At 44.5% G+C, this 16836-nt stretch overlaps 1 protein-coding gene across 1 annotated transcript in view; it reads right to left on the bottom strand.

Moving 5' to 3' along the window:
• Arhgdib (Rho GDP dissociation inhibitor beta) overlaps nucleotides 1-13556 on the bottom strand; it is a 17553-nt gene extending 3997 nt beyond the window's left edge. Inside the window, exons 1-4 of the mRNA XM_055611661.1 lie at nucleotides 13353-13556; nucleotides 5883-6075; nucleotides 4813-4896; nucleotides 2273-2349 (exon numbers count right to left, since the gene is read on the bottom strand). Coding sequence (XP_055467636.1) covers nucleotides 2273-2349; nucleotides 4813-4896; nucleotides 5883-6060 — 339 coding nt within the window. The 5' untranslated portion in view covers nucleotides 6061-6075; nucleotides 13353-13556. The remainder of the gene's footprint in view (nucleotides 1-2272; nucleotides 2350-4812; nucleotides 4897-5882; nucleotides 6076-13352) is intronic.
• Nucleotides 13557-16836: the final 3280 nt, after the last annotated feature.

The raw sequence follows: 16836 nt of genomic DNA, 5'->3' as shown, positions 1-16836 counted from the left end.
CCAGGAGGGAATGGAATTGCAGACAGCATTGCCCAGCATTTTGTTTTCCATGACTCATTGTACCTGGGCCTGAAGTGGGCTGTCTGCTAATTTTTCAAAGTGGTCATGTCTATATAAACAAGTTAAAGAGGACATTGAGTCATTAGGGATTGGAAAACGTTCAACAGCAGGAGAACTGAAGCATCCTCAATAATTTTCCCCATCAGCAATTATGGCTCTCTGTACACGTGGTGGGTACAATTCTTAAAGCCAAACTGCTAGGGCTATCCTTCATTCTCCTGATGGTGAAAATAGCCCAAAAGTGAACATTATCAGCTTAGATTCTAAACTGTCTGGGTTAGCATGTCTGAGAAAGCAACCAAAAGCATCTAGAACGGAAACAGCTTCATTGAAGAGACAGTGACAAAAATGAAGCCCACACTTACTAATTACTCTAATGCTCATAATTAATTCATAGGGATGGGAGGAATGAATGTATCTTTGTATGAGTCTACAGCCTGACCATTGGGCCCAGTGGAACATTGTCAGCTCAGGTGGATAGAGACCAAATAGCAGAAAAGGCAGTCTAGCAGCAAGTAGAATTTTAAAACACGGCATCTACTGGGTGAATGGTGCTCCACAGAAGACCATTTAATAGAAACATATTTAGGGCAAAAAAATATGAATATTTGTATAATATCCTCTTCTGTCCACGCCCCCCTCTACTGGATTTCCCTCCTAACCCCACCCACAAACCAAGAAGTTTTGGCAAAAGGAATGAAATTGAAGGCAGTGGAAGTCAGAGATAACTTATGCCCTTAAGAGGCAGAGTAAAGGGGGTAGGGACCCCAAGAATCACCCTCGTTCAGGGTCCTGAGGTGTTACCAATTTTGGGATAAGAAAAAGAACACTGAGAGAAACAGAACGCTGGAGGGTTGGAGGTAGCTGGTATTGTAAGTGCAGTTTCCTTGAATGTTTGTCAAGAAATGTCAGTAAAGATTTATCACTCCTTATTGTGATCTGGGTACCTTCTAAGTGTAGCTCCAAGCTGGGGCACAGTGCAGGCTGATTCAGCTTTACTTGGCTTCAGAATGGTCTTAACCTCGGTGGAGACCAGGGCAAACCTCAGAAGTGGGTTTGACTCGGCGGTCTCTTGGCGCCTTGATGTGCAACCCAGACAGCTCTAGACTCACCAATATTCATGGGCCTCCCCTCGTCGTCATCTTCTTAGTCAGTCAAAATCTACTGGTTGGGTTTCACTTGCAAACACGAGTTTTCTCAGCTGACAGCACAGTGGTATAACTGATTAAATGCCAGACTGCTGTGGAGTCGTTCTATGCATTTTGGATATGAGGCTTTCCCAAAACCCTAGGTGCTCTAGCAAAAAAACTGTGCCAGAAAGCAAAGCCATCCACAGTTCAAGTAATGGTTGTGTAGGTGGCGACAAATATTTACAGGATGAAAAGACTTTAGGCATTTTAGTGTGTGGTAGAGGGTGGCTGTCTAGCCACCTTGAATCATATCCTGCACCCAGGAGAAAGGTGGGCCCAGCGTACAAACAGAGAGGACAGATGGAGTCTTCCTTGGTGGAGCCCTGGAGAACATGACCAAGCTAGAACAAGTGACAGCCAAGGCAAACAAGCCCTGAAATGCAAAACAGTACTTATTTGCTTTCAAATTCAAGGTTATTTTTCTGGGAACTGTAGTTGCTCATTGGGATGTATGCCTATTCAAGAGCTGTGAGCTTATGCCTTGTTTAGTTTTGCTATTATCTGGTCACTTGCTCCACAATTGCCACTGAAATTCCTAGCCACTTTGTAACCACTGTTCCTGCATCTGCATGATAACTGAGCAGTTGTATCCTGTTCTCTTTCCCTATTCATTGAATCATTTATTTGTCTACTTCTTAACGTACATCCATAAACACCCACCATATACAAAGTTGTGTGGAATAGTGGAAGGAAGGCGCACACAATTTTAGCCTGCCTCTGGGTGCTTGGGTTGAATTGTGAACAGTCGTGTGTGCCTCCTGGATGCCAGTGTCAGGAATTCTGAGAGAGGGTGAGGATGGATGGAGAGGCTGAGGAGTTCTGGTTGGGGAAAGGCAGGAAGTGAGGGTGGATCTCCACAGGAAGAGCTCAGGAATGGAAACAGGTTATTCCAGACCCAAGCTGGGAAAGGAAGGACAGAGACAACGACCACCCAAAACCACAGTGATAACAACAGAACATCAACACAATGACGCAAGAAATGGATTATAGTGAAGTTAAGAACGCACTTGGGAGATACTTACTTTGAAGTTAATTTTGACCCTGTAGTCAATACCTTCCTTTAGCACAAATGTTTCCTTTTTGAGGGCTTCGAGATCACCTGTAGAGGAGGATTTAGAAAGTTAATATCCCCAGGAGCTGCTACATAAAGAATGAAAGCTAAGATTCAGTGTCTTCTGCTGGGCACATCTGGGTTACATGATTAATAAGGATGTTAATTCAGATACCATGTGAGATCAGTGTTCACACACACACCTACACTGGCTGAAATCTTACAGCTCAATTGTTAAAGAAACACAGCAGTACAGTAACGGATTTTCCTACAAAAATATACAAACTTTATAATTAGTTGTGAAGATAGATCTCTTTTTTCTCTAACTTCCAATCGGTACTCATGAAGATAACTGTATTTTATTATTGTCAATAGAAAAAAAAAAAAGGGTCAGTCAATCAAATACCCTAGAGGAAAGTGAGTTAATATTCTTTCTATTGAAAACCTCTATGCACATCTATAGCTGGATAAAAACATCATGATTTCTCTCAAAGAAATAAGAGGAAAAAAAAGTAAGAGCATCAGCTATTGGCCTTCAAAGAATTGATAGGCTTTCAACAAGTTTCCCCTCCATCAATTCATGTGATTAATATTATCAATTAATAATTGAAAATTTAAATCTAGATATTTTCTAGATTTAAAACTGCTTTTAATTTTTATAATTATTTCAATGAGCATTCGCTTTGAATTTATTGGACTTGCATTTATAATGTCATGTCATTTTCCTTAAGGAAGAGCATTCCAATTGCAACAGCTTAGGGTTCATAATCCTGAGATCTGCCTTTTAGTTCTTGCACCCTGCTTAGAAAGGCTGTGATGGTTTAGTCTTTCCTCCACATACTCTTGTATGGCTCAGCTCGTGCATGTATGTATATGTGTGTGCACAGCTTCGGTAACTGTTTTGTTTCCTAAACACTGTTACGTGGTGGTTTCAGCCCAGGAGTTTCCTTAGAGCAGGAAATCAGATTCAGGTTTTCTCTGCTGAGAAGAGGGGACCAAGCTTCCCTGCAGTGTCCTCATTCCCTCAGGACACGCCCTCACCACTGGCACACCCACTTTAGCAAACTGACGGTTGTACCTGGCCACAGGACACAGGTGAGTGTTGGGAGAGGGCTGCCTCTGGGTAAGAGGAAGCTGGTTTCTGTTCTGGAGAGCGGCTGCAGAGTGGGTCCGCACACGTGTGCCTATGTGGTGTCTGCTCTACTGATTCTCAGTTGAACAGGAAGCCTGCCTTCTCAGGCCCTGATTTCCTCCCCTTGACAGAAAAATCCATATAAGGTAAAGTGCACATGCCCTGTGAGAGGAAGCTCCTGCCGCTGGCCTTACTGCTCTAGAGCTGTGCTTCTCTTGGGCTTCCGGAAGGCTTTGAACTTGGCGACAGATTTCCCCTCGTAGGTCTACCTTTGATGCTCCTGATTCGTGACCCTTTCCTCATCCCCAACACGTCCTTACTTCCCCACCTTCCCAGTCTCTGCCCTCCTCCACACCTGCCTCAGGAAAGCTTCTTGGCTATTAGTCACAAAAGGTGAAGTAAACCCTTTTTGTTTTGTTTTGTTCTGGTAGGAGAAATTGTTTAAGAACAGAGTTTTAAGCTTTGAATGCGCTGAGAAAGGGATGTCTATCGTTATTTAGAAGGTGCTGGGGTTTCCTCCCCTTCCTGCTACGGCCTTAACTGGGATAAGATTAGCATTTCATTGGCGTTCAGACCATATATTACTGCAAGTGTAGCCATGCACAGCGTGCGTCTCAACATTTCCGTCCACAGCGTTTCCTAGAAGAGTAGCTGTTTCTTCTGTTGCCGTGTGGAGACACAGATCTGAAGCAAATGTCATAGAACTAACCGTCAAAAGGGAATGACTGGAGGATGAAGAGATAGCTCGGTCAATCAGACACTTGCCAGGCAAGCATGAGAACCCGAGTTTGGCCTTCTGAACCCACAGTTTAAAATTCAGAACTAAATGATCCCCCCCCCCCAATAAAACTGGGCATAGTAGCTCTGGAGAGAGGGGGGCAGGTGGATGCCTGGGAGTCACTGGCCAGGCAGACTAGCTCAAGCAAGTGATTCCTGAGGGCATTTTCTTGACGGCTAGTTGCTGTAGGAGGGCCCAGCTGCAGATGGATGGTGTTTGCCCTGGGCCAGTGGTCCTGGGTGCTATAAGAAAACAGACTGAACAAGCCAGTAAGCAGACACCTGAGGTTAACTTCTGGCCTCCACATGCTTGCACACATATGCACTCTTCACACATACATGAATGAATACAGAATCAGAGTAGTGCACAAACACACACACAGAGAAGGTGTACAACTCACTGTTCCGTTACATTAGGCCAAGAGCTGTGTTTTGTATGAAACACTGTAGGCAGTGGGGAGAGCGATGGTTTATGAACTGGTCTCCGCACGCCCGTCTCCAGGACACCTTCCTAGTTTTCTCCAGTGGGGGTTGGGAGCCAAGACTAGGCTTTCCCTGTGACGGTTTAGACCCCTCTGAACAGTACAGATGTGTTCACTTACCAGTAAGGTCCATGGTGATTGGTCCTGGTGCACTGTCACACACAAGGCTGAGGCGGGTAACAGTCACATTGGGGACTGTTGGGTCTGCAGGGTTCAAAAGAAAAGATAAGCACATGGGAAGGGTGTGTGTGTGTGTGTGTGTGTGTGTGTGTGTGTGTGTTTCAAGTTGTGGATGAGGGAAGAGAATATAAAGACAAAATGGCATCTCAATGGGGCGTAGCCATAGAAACAGAATGGCAGGTTCACTATGCTTGGTATTGACCTCTACAGAAATGGCAGAATTGTGATTTTCTATCAGGCATTTGCAGACTGGGTTGGCTACTTTTATGTCAATTTGACACAAGCTAGAGTCAATTTGAAAGGGTGACCTTCACTTGAGACAGTGCCTGCCTCATTATGTTTCCGCTGGGCTAGTGGTTATGGGTGCTATAAGAAAGCAGGCTGAACAAGCCATGGGGAGCAAGCCAGTCAGCAGCACCCCTCTTGGCCTTGGCTTCAATTTCTGTCTCCAGGTTCTTGCCTTTAGTTCCTAGTCTCAAGTTCTTTCAGTGATGGAGCGTGATTGTGACAGCATAAGCCAAATAAGCCCCTTTCTCCCCGCCATTAACTAAGACACAGGCTCATCTTAATTATAAGTCTCAAATATTGAGACATTGTCTATTCAGGCCTCGTTGCCATGTCTTGTTCTGGTAGGTGTGTGTGTGTGTGTGAGAGAGAGAGAGAGAGAGAGAGAGAGAGAGAGAGAGAGAAAGAGAGAAACAGAGAGACAGAGACAGAGAGAGAAATAAGAATAAGAATAGTTAAGAAACATCCAAGAAACAGAGAAAAAGAAAATTCAGGAACTGGTAGAGACCAGGATACAGTGTAGTTGTAGTCTGAAATTCTAAGTGCTCCCTCTGGGTACTTTTTGTCTGACTCTCAGTTTCCAAAGGAGACTTAATTATACAGCCCACAACCTAAGGCAGCATGTACAAATGGTGCCTCACCCGCCTAACCATATCCCGTTGCTGCTGGCTGTGGGTGACATCAACGCATGTCTCCCTGACCCCTCCCCCGCCCCCCACACACACCTGCCACCACGGGACCATCTCCCAGCAGCGTTTTCTTGTACTTGGCTAGACTCTCATCATCTTTATCCATCTCCTGCAGCTCCTTCAGGGACTTCTGAGGAGGGGGCTTGTAATTGAGCTTGCTGTCCAGGTCATCGTCCCCCTCCTCCAGCTGTGGCTGGGCCTCCTTCTCAGTCATCTTGATGTCTCTTTACTTCAGAGAGAGGATGGTGGTCCATTAGCCCATGGGTTGCTATGGGTTCCAGCCTTGCCTTATTAGGGATATCTGTACTCATCAGTAATTTTCAAATTGTTCCTCAACACGTTTTATAAAATACATTGTATTTCCAGCCAGTCCTCTGACTTGTTCTAATTTTCCTTTATAGAAATAAAACGATAGGAATAAATAGCTTGCTTGTGAGCAATACACTACAACGAAGAAACGGCATAAAGAATCCCAATGCCCTATCATTCTAGCTTTGTTCCATTGCTGTTCCCAGAGTGCATAGTCTGAGTTATGGTGACATATGGACAGAGGTAGAGCATCTGTGGTCGAATGGCTGGTGTCTTCTCATTAACTTATTCTTCCCTTGACTGTCTGTAAGACCTTAAAGGTGAACCCTGGGGAAAGCAGACCTCTGATGCCTGCCTGGGATGTATGAATGGGCCCCATTCCACACCGTTAACCACGCCTTGAGGGCAGGCCCTAGGTTCTAGGTTCTCCTTGAGTGCCCACTCCTACCCCATAACACTTATGTAGCTCTGAATTTTATAATTTCCATTGACTGATTGATTGATTTCACTCTCTACTTTGCGTTCTTTTGACATGCTACCAAACAGCAAAGGGCTCAAATTTCTCTAGGCAAACTCATAAATGCAAATTTGTTATTAGGGGCTTTCTGCCAACCTTCCTTCCTCTCTGAGTCCTTGCTGTATTTTTCTATATTTCCAGGGACTTTAACCTCTCTACACACTGCATGTTAAGTATGAGTGTGGCCTAACACAAAATCATAACCTTAAAATATTATGAGACTTTTTTTTTTGAAACTTTTTTACCTTGATGTCATGACTCTTGAGCATGAAGTTTATGTGTGACCGCATTGTGTAACAGTGTCATAAAGTTGGACACACCCACAAAGACTCATCTGGGTGGACCATCGAACATTCATTCTCTAATTAATACCTACATTTACTTGACTTGTATATACAAAACTTAGGAGGAAATCTAGTGTTGTTGACAAGTCTCTATAGATACAGGTTTTAAGAGCCCAAAGTTAATAGGTAAAGTTGTCCAACTTATCATTCAACCACTGGGAAACCTGAGATCTGAGGGTTAAGAGACAGGTTCCTCATTACACAGCTCTGAACTTCAAGGTGTGGCTGGAGGCAATGCTGCCTGGGAGAAGCCTGGGCAAGGCTGTCAGCTTCTCCTCTCTTCTTGCCCACAGGCAAAGCCTCCATTTCCCATGTCACAAACCTACAAGACATTCTCTATCGCATATTATCCACAGGAACACTGAACCTCTGTGAATTCTCTGAGGATGAGGAAGTTTATAGCCTAATTTGATTGTGGTTCTGTGTTTCAATGTTATTAATGCATTAAGAAGAAAACTAATTTGAAAATGAAGGCAAATTTAATGGAACATAAGAAAGAGAAATGGTGGGATATGGAGAGGGGATGAAGGAAGGAAAGGTTGAAATGGAGGGAGAGAAAGAAACATCGGTCTGCTTCATTCGTCTTCCAGCAAAACATCAAACCAAACTCCAAAGCCATATCTTGGAAAGCCACATTGCAATGCCCAGGTCCACTTCCTACACAGAAAGGAGGCATGTGGGCCAGTTCCTATGATAACCCTTGTCTCACTTGAACCACTGGCATCACCCAAAGCCAAGATTCCAGAGATCAGCAGCCAAGACTCCAGAGATCAGCAGGGAAGGCATAATTACTTACCCAGCTCATACTTAGATCAGCATGCAGAGAAAAAGTAGAATGAACCAGCAGGAAAAATAAAGAAGGATGCAGTGGATGGACGCTGTGATTTGGAAGTAATTTAAGCACAATCTTTAATGAACTGATGAGGAACAAGCCAGATCAGACAAATCAGCTGAGGCAGATTTTTATCTGGTGGCCATAGCAGCCTAACGGATAACTAACAGTAACAGAGGGTCCATAACCAGTCCCACTGAGCATCAAGTTGTTTGCATGGACAAGTGCAGCTCAGTTCACAGAAAAGAGCCCTTTGGAATGGATCCCTCGCTTCTAACAGTTCACTCCTGAGAGCCTGTTAGGCGGTATCATTATACCCTGTCATTAGTTCAAAATGATCTCATTAGCTTCCAAGAGCTGTAATTCTTCAGCCTCAGATTCCAATTCTTGAAAAGAGTAAGAGAAAGAGGGAGAAAGAGAGAGAGAGGGAGGGGGATGGGAAGAGAGAAAAAGAGAAAGGCTGACATAAGACTTGCAAACTTCTATCTGTGCAAGCATTGCCAAATCAATCCTTCCATCATCTGAGTTTTAATCTTATTATTAAACCTGGATTATTGTTCAAATTTTCATAATTAATTGAAAACTTATGAATACTTCATAAAACAGGGAAAAGTTTTTAAAGAAGTTGAAGAGCAGAGGACCATGTGTGGTGGACAGAGCTGCCGCAGTGAGAGCAGGCGACTCAGAGCCATATTACAGTGACCTGATGTGATTACAACATAAGAAAAAAGATAGGAGACCATATGATCCAAAGACAATTATTATGGCAATAAGCACAAAATAACTGGACAGGCAATTCTCCATCGAAACCTTTAAAGCAACATGAAAGTCCCAGCTTGTTGCTGAGCTCCTACAGGTCACAGGCCCTCCACTTCAGAGCATATTGACATTTAAGTTGCTGGTCAGAGCCAGGGAGGGGATAGAAGTTGGACTTTAGTCACGCTGACAGGGTCTAGCTGCTTTGATTGGTGGTTCTTCATGTTTTGGAGATGACAGAACTCTAAAGGAAAAATCCAATATGCAGGGCCTGGGGAGGTGATCCAGTGGTTTAGAGTATCACCTGATCTTCCAGGGGACCCAGGTTCGATTCCCAGCACCCACATGGCATCAATTCCTTTCTTTATCTTCTTTATCTTCCTTTATCACAACCATCTGTAACTCTAATTTTGGAGATCCAACTCCCTCTTCTTTCTTCTGTGGTACGCGCATAAACATGCACATAAAACAAAATAACCCCTTAAAAACACGACAAACATCATGGCCTTTAGTCCAAAGAGGAAAAGAGTAAAGACCTGATTCTTTATCCTGTTAGTTCATAGATTTATGGACCCATCTCTTCATAATCTCATCATCGTCTATGACCACGTCTGAGGCTAAACATGACCTTGAGCCTGTAACTTCTGGGTGCACCCAGTCCAGCTGATTGCTTCAGAGGGATCTCCCCTCCAGAACCTGCTAGATCACTGAGACTGAAGCTAAAAGTCAACACCATAATTATCCACCCAAAATGCTGGCTATTGAGAAGCAGAGACATCAGGTGATATCTGTGCCTCGTGCATGGCTGGTTGTAAGATCTATCCCATGTGGGGGTGATTTTCTCCTTATGAACAACCCCCCCCCATTACATGCAGTGGTTGGTTCTGGCTTTCTGGCAGTGGACTCTTGGGCACACGTTTCAGCCTTGAGGACCCTACTTTCTTTATCTTGAGAGGTGGGAGTCTAGGGCACACAGTCTTTGGATGATTCACTGTCTCCAGCCCTTCTCCACAGCAGCTCACTGATTGCAGTCATGTGACAGCTGATTTGCTGTGAGCTCCCTCCCCTCCTTTGTGTATATGAGAGAAGAATATCGGTGTCTAATTATTTAAATTTCGTATCTCTTTCCCGAAGGTGCTACATTTTACATAACTTACTTACCCCCCACTATAAATCGCTTTTACCTAAACCCTTTTCCATCACAAAAGTATCATTAAAACATTTGCAAATAGAACTATTCTGAGTCAGAACATAGCAATTACACATTTGGCTTGTCCCATGAACTACTGAAAGGGATCATCAGACACTGTGAAGGAGACAATGTGAGCTACTTGTTGCAGAAAAACAAAACAAACCAAACAAACAAACAAACAAAAAATAACCAAAAAAAAAAAAAAAAAAAAAAACACCAGGAGAAAATAGTAAATAAAACTTAACCTCAGGCCAGTATGCAAATGTCTATTAATGTAGATTCATCTGCGTTGATGGCCATAAAAACGAAAGCTTACGTTTGTGGGAAATAAATCCCGCCCCAGGTTAATTTAGCAAAGTGCCCTTCAGGTTTGATAAAACATGGGCTGTAAGGAAGGTGGCGGGCCAGGGGTGCAATGCCTGACTCTGCAACCGGCTTCTTACAGGACATACACAAGCCATTCACATCCACCAGAGATGTAGGGAAAACGAGCCTTCCTCACGGCCATGAGACGTTCAAGAAAACATGAGCGTAGGCTGTACTGGCCAGCAGATGTTCAATAAACATCAATTCCTTTCTTTATCTTCCTTTCTGGTCCTGACACTATGTGTTTGGTGGGACGTAACTGCCTAAGTAGCAAATGCTCTCCCCTGGGTATAAACCAATCATGTCGTCCTTCCTCTTCACTGAGCAGTCTTTCTCTGAAGAGTAAGGAAGAGACTTGAAGTTTAGAAACTTGTGAGAATTATTTATAAATGGAATCAGTTGAAAAAAATGGAACAATAACTAATATATTTCTTTTGAATGTGTTAACCTCACATTAACCATTTAATTTTAGATTTTCTGTTTTTATCCTTGGCCTGACTGAAACCAGGGCTCACTCTGGATGAGTCAGTGGCTGCAGAGAACAGTTGATGGAGAAACCGCCTCTGGCTCAGGCTGGGCTGACTGGGGTCTTATTCCACATGCGTGAGTCACTAAGTTGAAGAGCCATTACTTGGGAGAGTTGTGTGGAGTGGGGGCGGGACAGGAGCAGGGGATTTCTGACAGTAGCACAGAGTTGAGTTCTTTCTGAAAACTGCACATTTCACAGCCAATCAAGGCTCTGCTGGCTTTGCTGCCGCCTGGTCTCAGGAGATCCCAGTTTATCTGCCGAGGCATCTATAAGGCCTTTTGGTTGCCTCTGGGGTCTCCCCTTGTCCTTCAGTATTTCTAGCCACATGAAAGATTTGGCCATTTCTGGGCATTTCAAGTCCATTTTCTACCAAGTCAGCTGCATGAGTCATCCCAGGCTCCAAAAACTGGATGAGAGGATCCAAGCTGGTGATTGAAAGAGCCCATCTTGTAGGATGCAACGAAGGTTATTATCTGTCCAGGAACAAAGTTCTAAAACGATATCTCTCTCTCTCATTTTTACACCCTCCCACCCTTTTTAAAAAAGACAGGTCTCACTATGTGGCCCTGGCTGACCTGGAACTCACAGAGATCTCCTGCCTCTGCCCCCCAAAGGCTGTCATTAAGTCTGTGCCACCACTCCCACCAAGAAACAGTTTCACCTTTCTCCTTCCTAAGGGAAACAGCCTATTATTTCCTGCCTGCACATTCCTAGCATGCTCTTCCAGCCCTGAATTTTTGTTTTTAGTTTTTTTTTTTTTTCCTCCTGTGGTGCAGAAGGAGATAAGAGTAGGAATTACTACGCTTTCCCACCTGTCCGTGTGACACTCTTCTTTCTCAAATACCACTTTAAATATTCTTCTAAGACTACTGAGCTCTGGAAGCCATGACTTGGCAAAAAAACAAAACAAAACAAAACAAACTAGACTTGAGTAACTCAACATATTCACCAAGGTTCTAAACTAACAAAACATGACATGTACTAAGAAAACATGACATGTAAGACAATTTCACGGATACATGAGCTTAGATTATCAGACCCCTGCGGAAGCCCTGCGGAAGTGGGGTTCAAATCCACCATACACCAACACAGTCCACATGAGCTCAGCGGTGCTGCTCCACAAAGGCACACATGTGGGATTAGAGGAAACTTCTCCCATGGACATTTTCTAAAGCTATCATTTCTTTTATTGTACCAGTCTATGACTTCAGCATACTGCTGAACACTTCTTTGATAGTCTTCTCCATTCTCTCGGTATGAAAATGTGTCTCAACACCAGGCTTGGCACATAGAGGGCTCTGAGCCAATGCTGGCTCTTTTTCTCTCTGCTTAACTTTCACCCCACAGGGCTTCTCCCTTCCTGCTAGCTGAAACTCCCCTCAGACTAACTCTGCTGTTCTGAGCTTCCAGTGAAAACAAAGCTGTGAGAGTGGGAGAAGCATGACCCCTGGGGACAGACCCCAAGCTCTCCAAATTCCAAGAGCTGGAAGGTACCAATGAGGTGTAGGCCGGCTATCCGTGGTTGTTTCTCACTGCCTGAGTGTGGGCAGTGCCGATGGAGGGTGAATCGTTGTTCTATCAGAAACCCACAAAAAAAATAAGCTGGCTTTGACACTAAACTCGTACTGTATTTGAAAATGGCGGGGAGACTCTCTTAGGAATGCCATAGACAGAAATGACAGGATGAATGATGCCTGCTGGTGACAAATTCCCAGCCAGCAGGTCACTGTTGGCCTCTTCTTGCCAACGCTGACTTTGGAAGACTCTTGGTGTCTTTGTGAAGGGACGGTTAGACTCTTCCTGTAAGGGTAGTCTACCTGTTTTGCTTGCAGTGAGATTTTCTCAGGATTTCTCAGACCATGCCACAAGCTACCCCAGATGGGGGAGGTTAGGACATGCTGCCTGGTAAGACTAGGAAGGAGAGGAAAACATGTCAAGTCCCATCTAAAGCACTTCTAATGAGGCCGCTGTTCAGGCCATGACCGCTGGAAGGCCCACTGACCATGTGTGTAGTTGGGCCCACTCAGATTCCCCTAGATTCTCCCTTCAGCAACTCTCTCTGCATCTTCGGGGTTGGCTTTACTGCCCCTGGATGCAAAGGGCTGTTTTGGATTTGGCAGTAACAGTGAATATCTTTCTGCCCATCCCACTGCAGGAATTTAATCCTCCGTTCCCTCCTAATGGCCTAGTGTTTGACAGCTCGAGCCATTTCCCCCCTCATTTCAAACAGTCTCTTTAAAGTGTGCTTAAAAACAGGAAACCGCACATCTCCACCCCAACACAAGCCTCCATCCACCAACTCAGTCCATATCAGTACAGAGGTACAGTTTTCCTGTTCCTGAGCTGGGCCAAAGTCCAGCTCCTGCCCAGCAAGGAAACTGCCCGCTGCCCCCCAATTCCAGGCATCCCTTCTCTAGAACATTCTGGTAGCGGGGTACTCCGCCCTCCCCACTCCGGTTTGTCTACCATTCCCAGCTCCGACTTCCCCTTTTAGGCTTCAGCAATCTCTTTAGCACTTTCTTATCATGAGGTTTGGTCTGAAGAACCGCCCTTCTTAAAAGCAGCAGCAGCTCCCCTGCAAGGGCAGTAGCATGGTTCTGAGATTTCTTGCATGAGTCTGCGCCCACCTGCAGCCTCCCCCACCTCAGGCATTCAACTTACATTCCGGGCTTCGCGTCACGTCTCTGCAGTCTGTCCGGGTACCTCTGTCTCTCAACTCTGACTTCTGAGTACTGGCAGTTAGAACAGGAAGGAAGTTAGTGAGAGAGAGAGAGAGAGAGAGAGAGAGAGAGAGAGAGAGAGGAGAGAGAGAGAGGAAAAAAATGTTTTAAAGCTACTTGAAGAGGAAACCCTGGGCTGTCTCTAATCCTGTTCCTTTGCACTGCCTATCTTCCGATCAGCTAACTCTGAGCAGCATTCTTGACAATTAATGACACATGTGGAGCGAGCCAGCCCATGTGACATGAGACGCATGAGTGTACGTGCTGGGGGATGGTCCCCATAGCCATGTGTGCTTTGAATAACTGCGTGTACGTGTCTAAAAGCTATCATCTTGGGGAGAGGAGTGGAGCCCTCAAACAGTAGTAATAAATTCGTACAGGCTTTAGTGTGTATCACTAACTTCTGCTCCTGTACTGCCCTGACACCTTCCCCCCCCCTTTTTTTTTTCCTGATAGGACAATTTGCTGGCAGGAAATACTGAGTAGAAATTATGAATGTTAAATGTATATGCTGGGTGCTAAAATTTAAATAATTTGTCTTCAGACAGATTTTTAGAGCTTTATTTATTGGTTCTAACTTGAAGATGTTGCTGTGTATTGCACCACGAACCTTCGAATGAAATAAACAAAAGCAAAACAGAAACAACTGCCATTGGTTATATCTAAGAATGCGGACTGCAAAAGATAATTCAACTTCATTAATTCATCATCTAGTGCAGAAGGCTGTGACAATCACATATATGCTAAAATTGACTGCAGTTATTTGAGGAATGGCTTGTGAATACATTTAAATCAGAACAAGCTGCCAATGCCATATGCAAACCCTTCGAGGAAACAGTTGCAGTGTCCTCCATTTCGCTTACTCTAGCACACTCCCGTGACTCTAGCCAACAAGGCATGCTCGTTTATACTAATGCTCCAATAAGCAGCATTTGCGCCAATATGCTTGGTGATTGCTGCCTTCACAAAGTCACCTGGAGAAAAACATGGTGTTTCTTCTCTCTTTATCCAAATATGCCGCGTGTTCTTTGGCTATTTTGAAAATCACTGTCAGGGACTACGTTTTGTCCTTAGGGCAAGGAGAATTGGAACGACCTGTGGCATGGCAGTCATATGGTGTGAGAAAACAGACTGACTAACCTAGAAAAAATGTAAGAGGGAAACGGTGGGATTGTGGGGTGTGTGCGGGCTAGTTGTAGTCATCTGAGCAGAAGGAACCCCAACTGAGAAAAATACCTCCGTAAGGTGAGTAAGGGTCTTTTCTTAATCATGATTGACATGGGAGGGCCCAGCCCGTTATTGATAGTGTCTCATCTGGGTTCGTTGCTCTGGGTTCTACAAGAAAACAGGCTGAGCAAGCCATGAGGAGCAAGCCAGTAAGCAGCACCCCTCCATAACCTCTGCATCTGCATTTACCTCCAGTTTATTTGTTTGTTTGTTTGTTTTGTTTTGTTATTTTCCTCCCTGTTTGAATTCCTGCTGTGGCTCCCTTGTTGGACTGTGATATGTCAGCCAAATCAACCCTTTTCTTTCCAAGCTGTTTTGGTCATGATGTTTCATCAGAGTACTAGCAACCATAATTAAAACAGATCCGAAATCTAGCACTCAGGAGGCTGAGGCAAGATGAGCTCAGCTTCAAGGTCAGCTTGGGCTACCTGGCTATATAGTAAGGCTTTCTCAGCAGTCATAAACGAATGAGCAAAGAAAGAGGAAAACAATACATAATTACTCTTAGCAAAGTTAATAAAACCTCAAGATGGAGCTGTTATACAAATTGGTAGATATTGTGTAGGTAGAAGAGAACTCTTTAAATACAGTGGATAGCTGTACTATACATAAAAATACCCTCTTATTGGCATTACAACCTGCTCAACAAGAGGGAGCCGATGCCGGGTACTGAACACCTCACTGACTACTCAGTGCTAATGAAGCCATGGTTCTTGCAGGAGAATCCACAACCACCACTAAACCAGCATAATCACTAACAACAATCTATAAACGTTTGCTCTTACACCTACAGGTAAGTCTAGTTAGTCTTCATTCTTCATCAAGAAAACTGCTCTTTGCAACAACCGGAGACCATTACAGAAGCCACAACCAATCAAAATGCAGAGTTGTGGAGCTCAGTCCCCCAGGAGCACATCTATAAAACACTCCCACATCTAAGGCTCAGGGAACATTGCAGAAGAGGATGTGGGAAGACTGTAAAAGCCAGGAGGTCTGGGAGTTTGATGTGAGACCGTGTCTCCTAGTATGTCAGAACCTGCACCCATAAAGTCTCACAAACATGACCGCCTACATCAAGGATAACATGCAGACAAAACACCCATACACATTTAAAAAAAAAAAGCCAGGTGGTGGCGGCTCATGCCTTGAGTCCTAGCACTCGGGAGGCAGAGGCAGGCGAATCTCTGCGGCAAAGTGAGCTCCAGAACATCCAGGGATGTTACACAGAGAAGCCCTACCTTGAATAACAAACCAAACCAAGCAATCAAACGAAAACCCTTGGAAGAGGTGGGTTTGAGGTCTACTGAGTCCACCCACTTCTCACGCTAGGAGGGAAGGTAACACCAGGCAGGAATGTTGCGCTCTCCCTGAGCTGAGCTCAGGGAAATCCCACAGTAGACGTTACTGAGGTACTTCAGGCAAAGATTTCAGAAGGCAAAACCTCTGAACTCCATATGGAGGGTACTTTACATGCCACTCTTGCTACAGAGAGAGAATTTATGACTTCTATCAAGTTTTCAGAGGGGCCTACAACCTTAAAATATTAAGGACTGCTGCTCGTAGTCATCGTTTTGGTGATGCATTCATGGTGTCTCAGTCCTTCCATGTCCAACACTTTGTGTTCAGGGTAACTGTTGGGCTCTGTGAAACCGTTAGTGTGGAGTTGTTTACCCCAGTTAGGACTTCTTGTATTCTCCTGCTGCAGGTCGCTCTTAAGATGTAGTTATCAAAGGAGAAACCGGTATATATTCCTTCAAGAGGACTGAAGGACCAGACACTGCCCTTAGAGCCCATGCAGAGGATTCATAATAAACCAAGACTCCCTTCCCTTACCCAAGAATTCTGTTTCAGCACACAGGCAGGCTGATACCTGCTTAAGAATTTACAGAACAATATTGAAACCTTGAAAAGATTTTTCCAGTTGTTTGAAGGGTACATTAGAAAGATAAACTCCAGATAAATCTTGCATAGGGTCACACCTTTGCAATGAGCCTCTGAAAGTGTTATACACACACACACACACACACACACACACACACACACACACACACCCTGACGGCTGCTGACACTGGTATGTTTTTGTGTGGACATATTTCCTAAAGGGCTTAAGGGTTTAAGAAGCGACAGCTGGAGAAGGCGCTCTGCACTAACCTCTGCCTGCTCTGAAACCTGTCCATTTGCAGCAGTCTTGGAAAAGG

Source organism: Psammomys obesus, unplaced genomic scaffold, assembly GCF_907164565.1.
Source record: "Psammomys obesus unplaced genomic scaffold, mPsaObe1.curated_primary_1811, whole genome shotgun sequence".
Lineage (NCBI taxonomy): Eukaryota > Metazoa > Chordata > Mammalia > Rodentia > Muridae > Psammomys > Psammomys obesus.
Note: the sequence above shows the minus strand (reverse complement) of the source record. Positions and strands in the feature narration are given on the sequence as shown.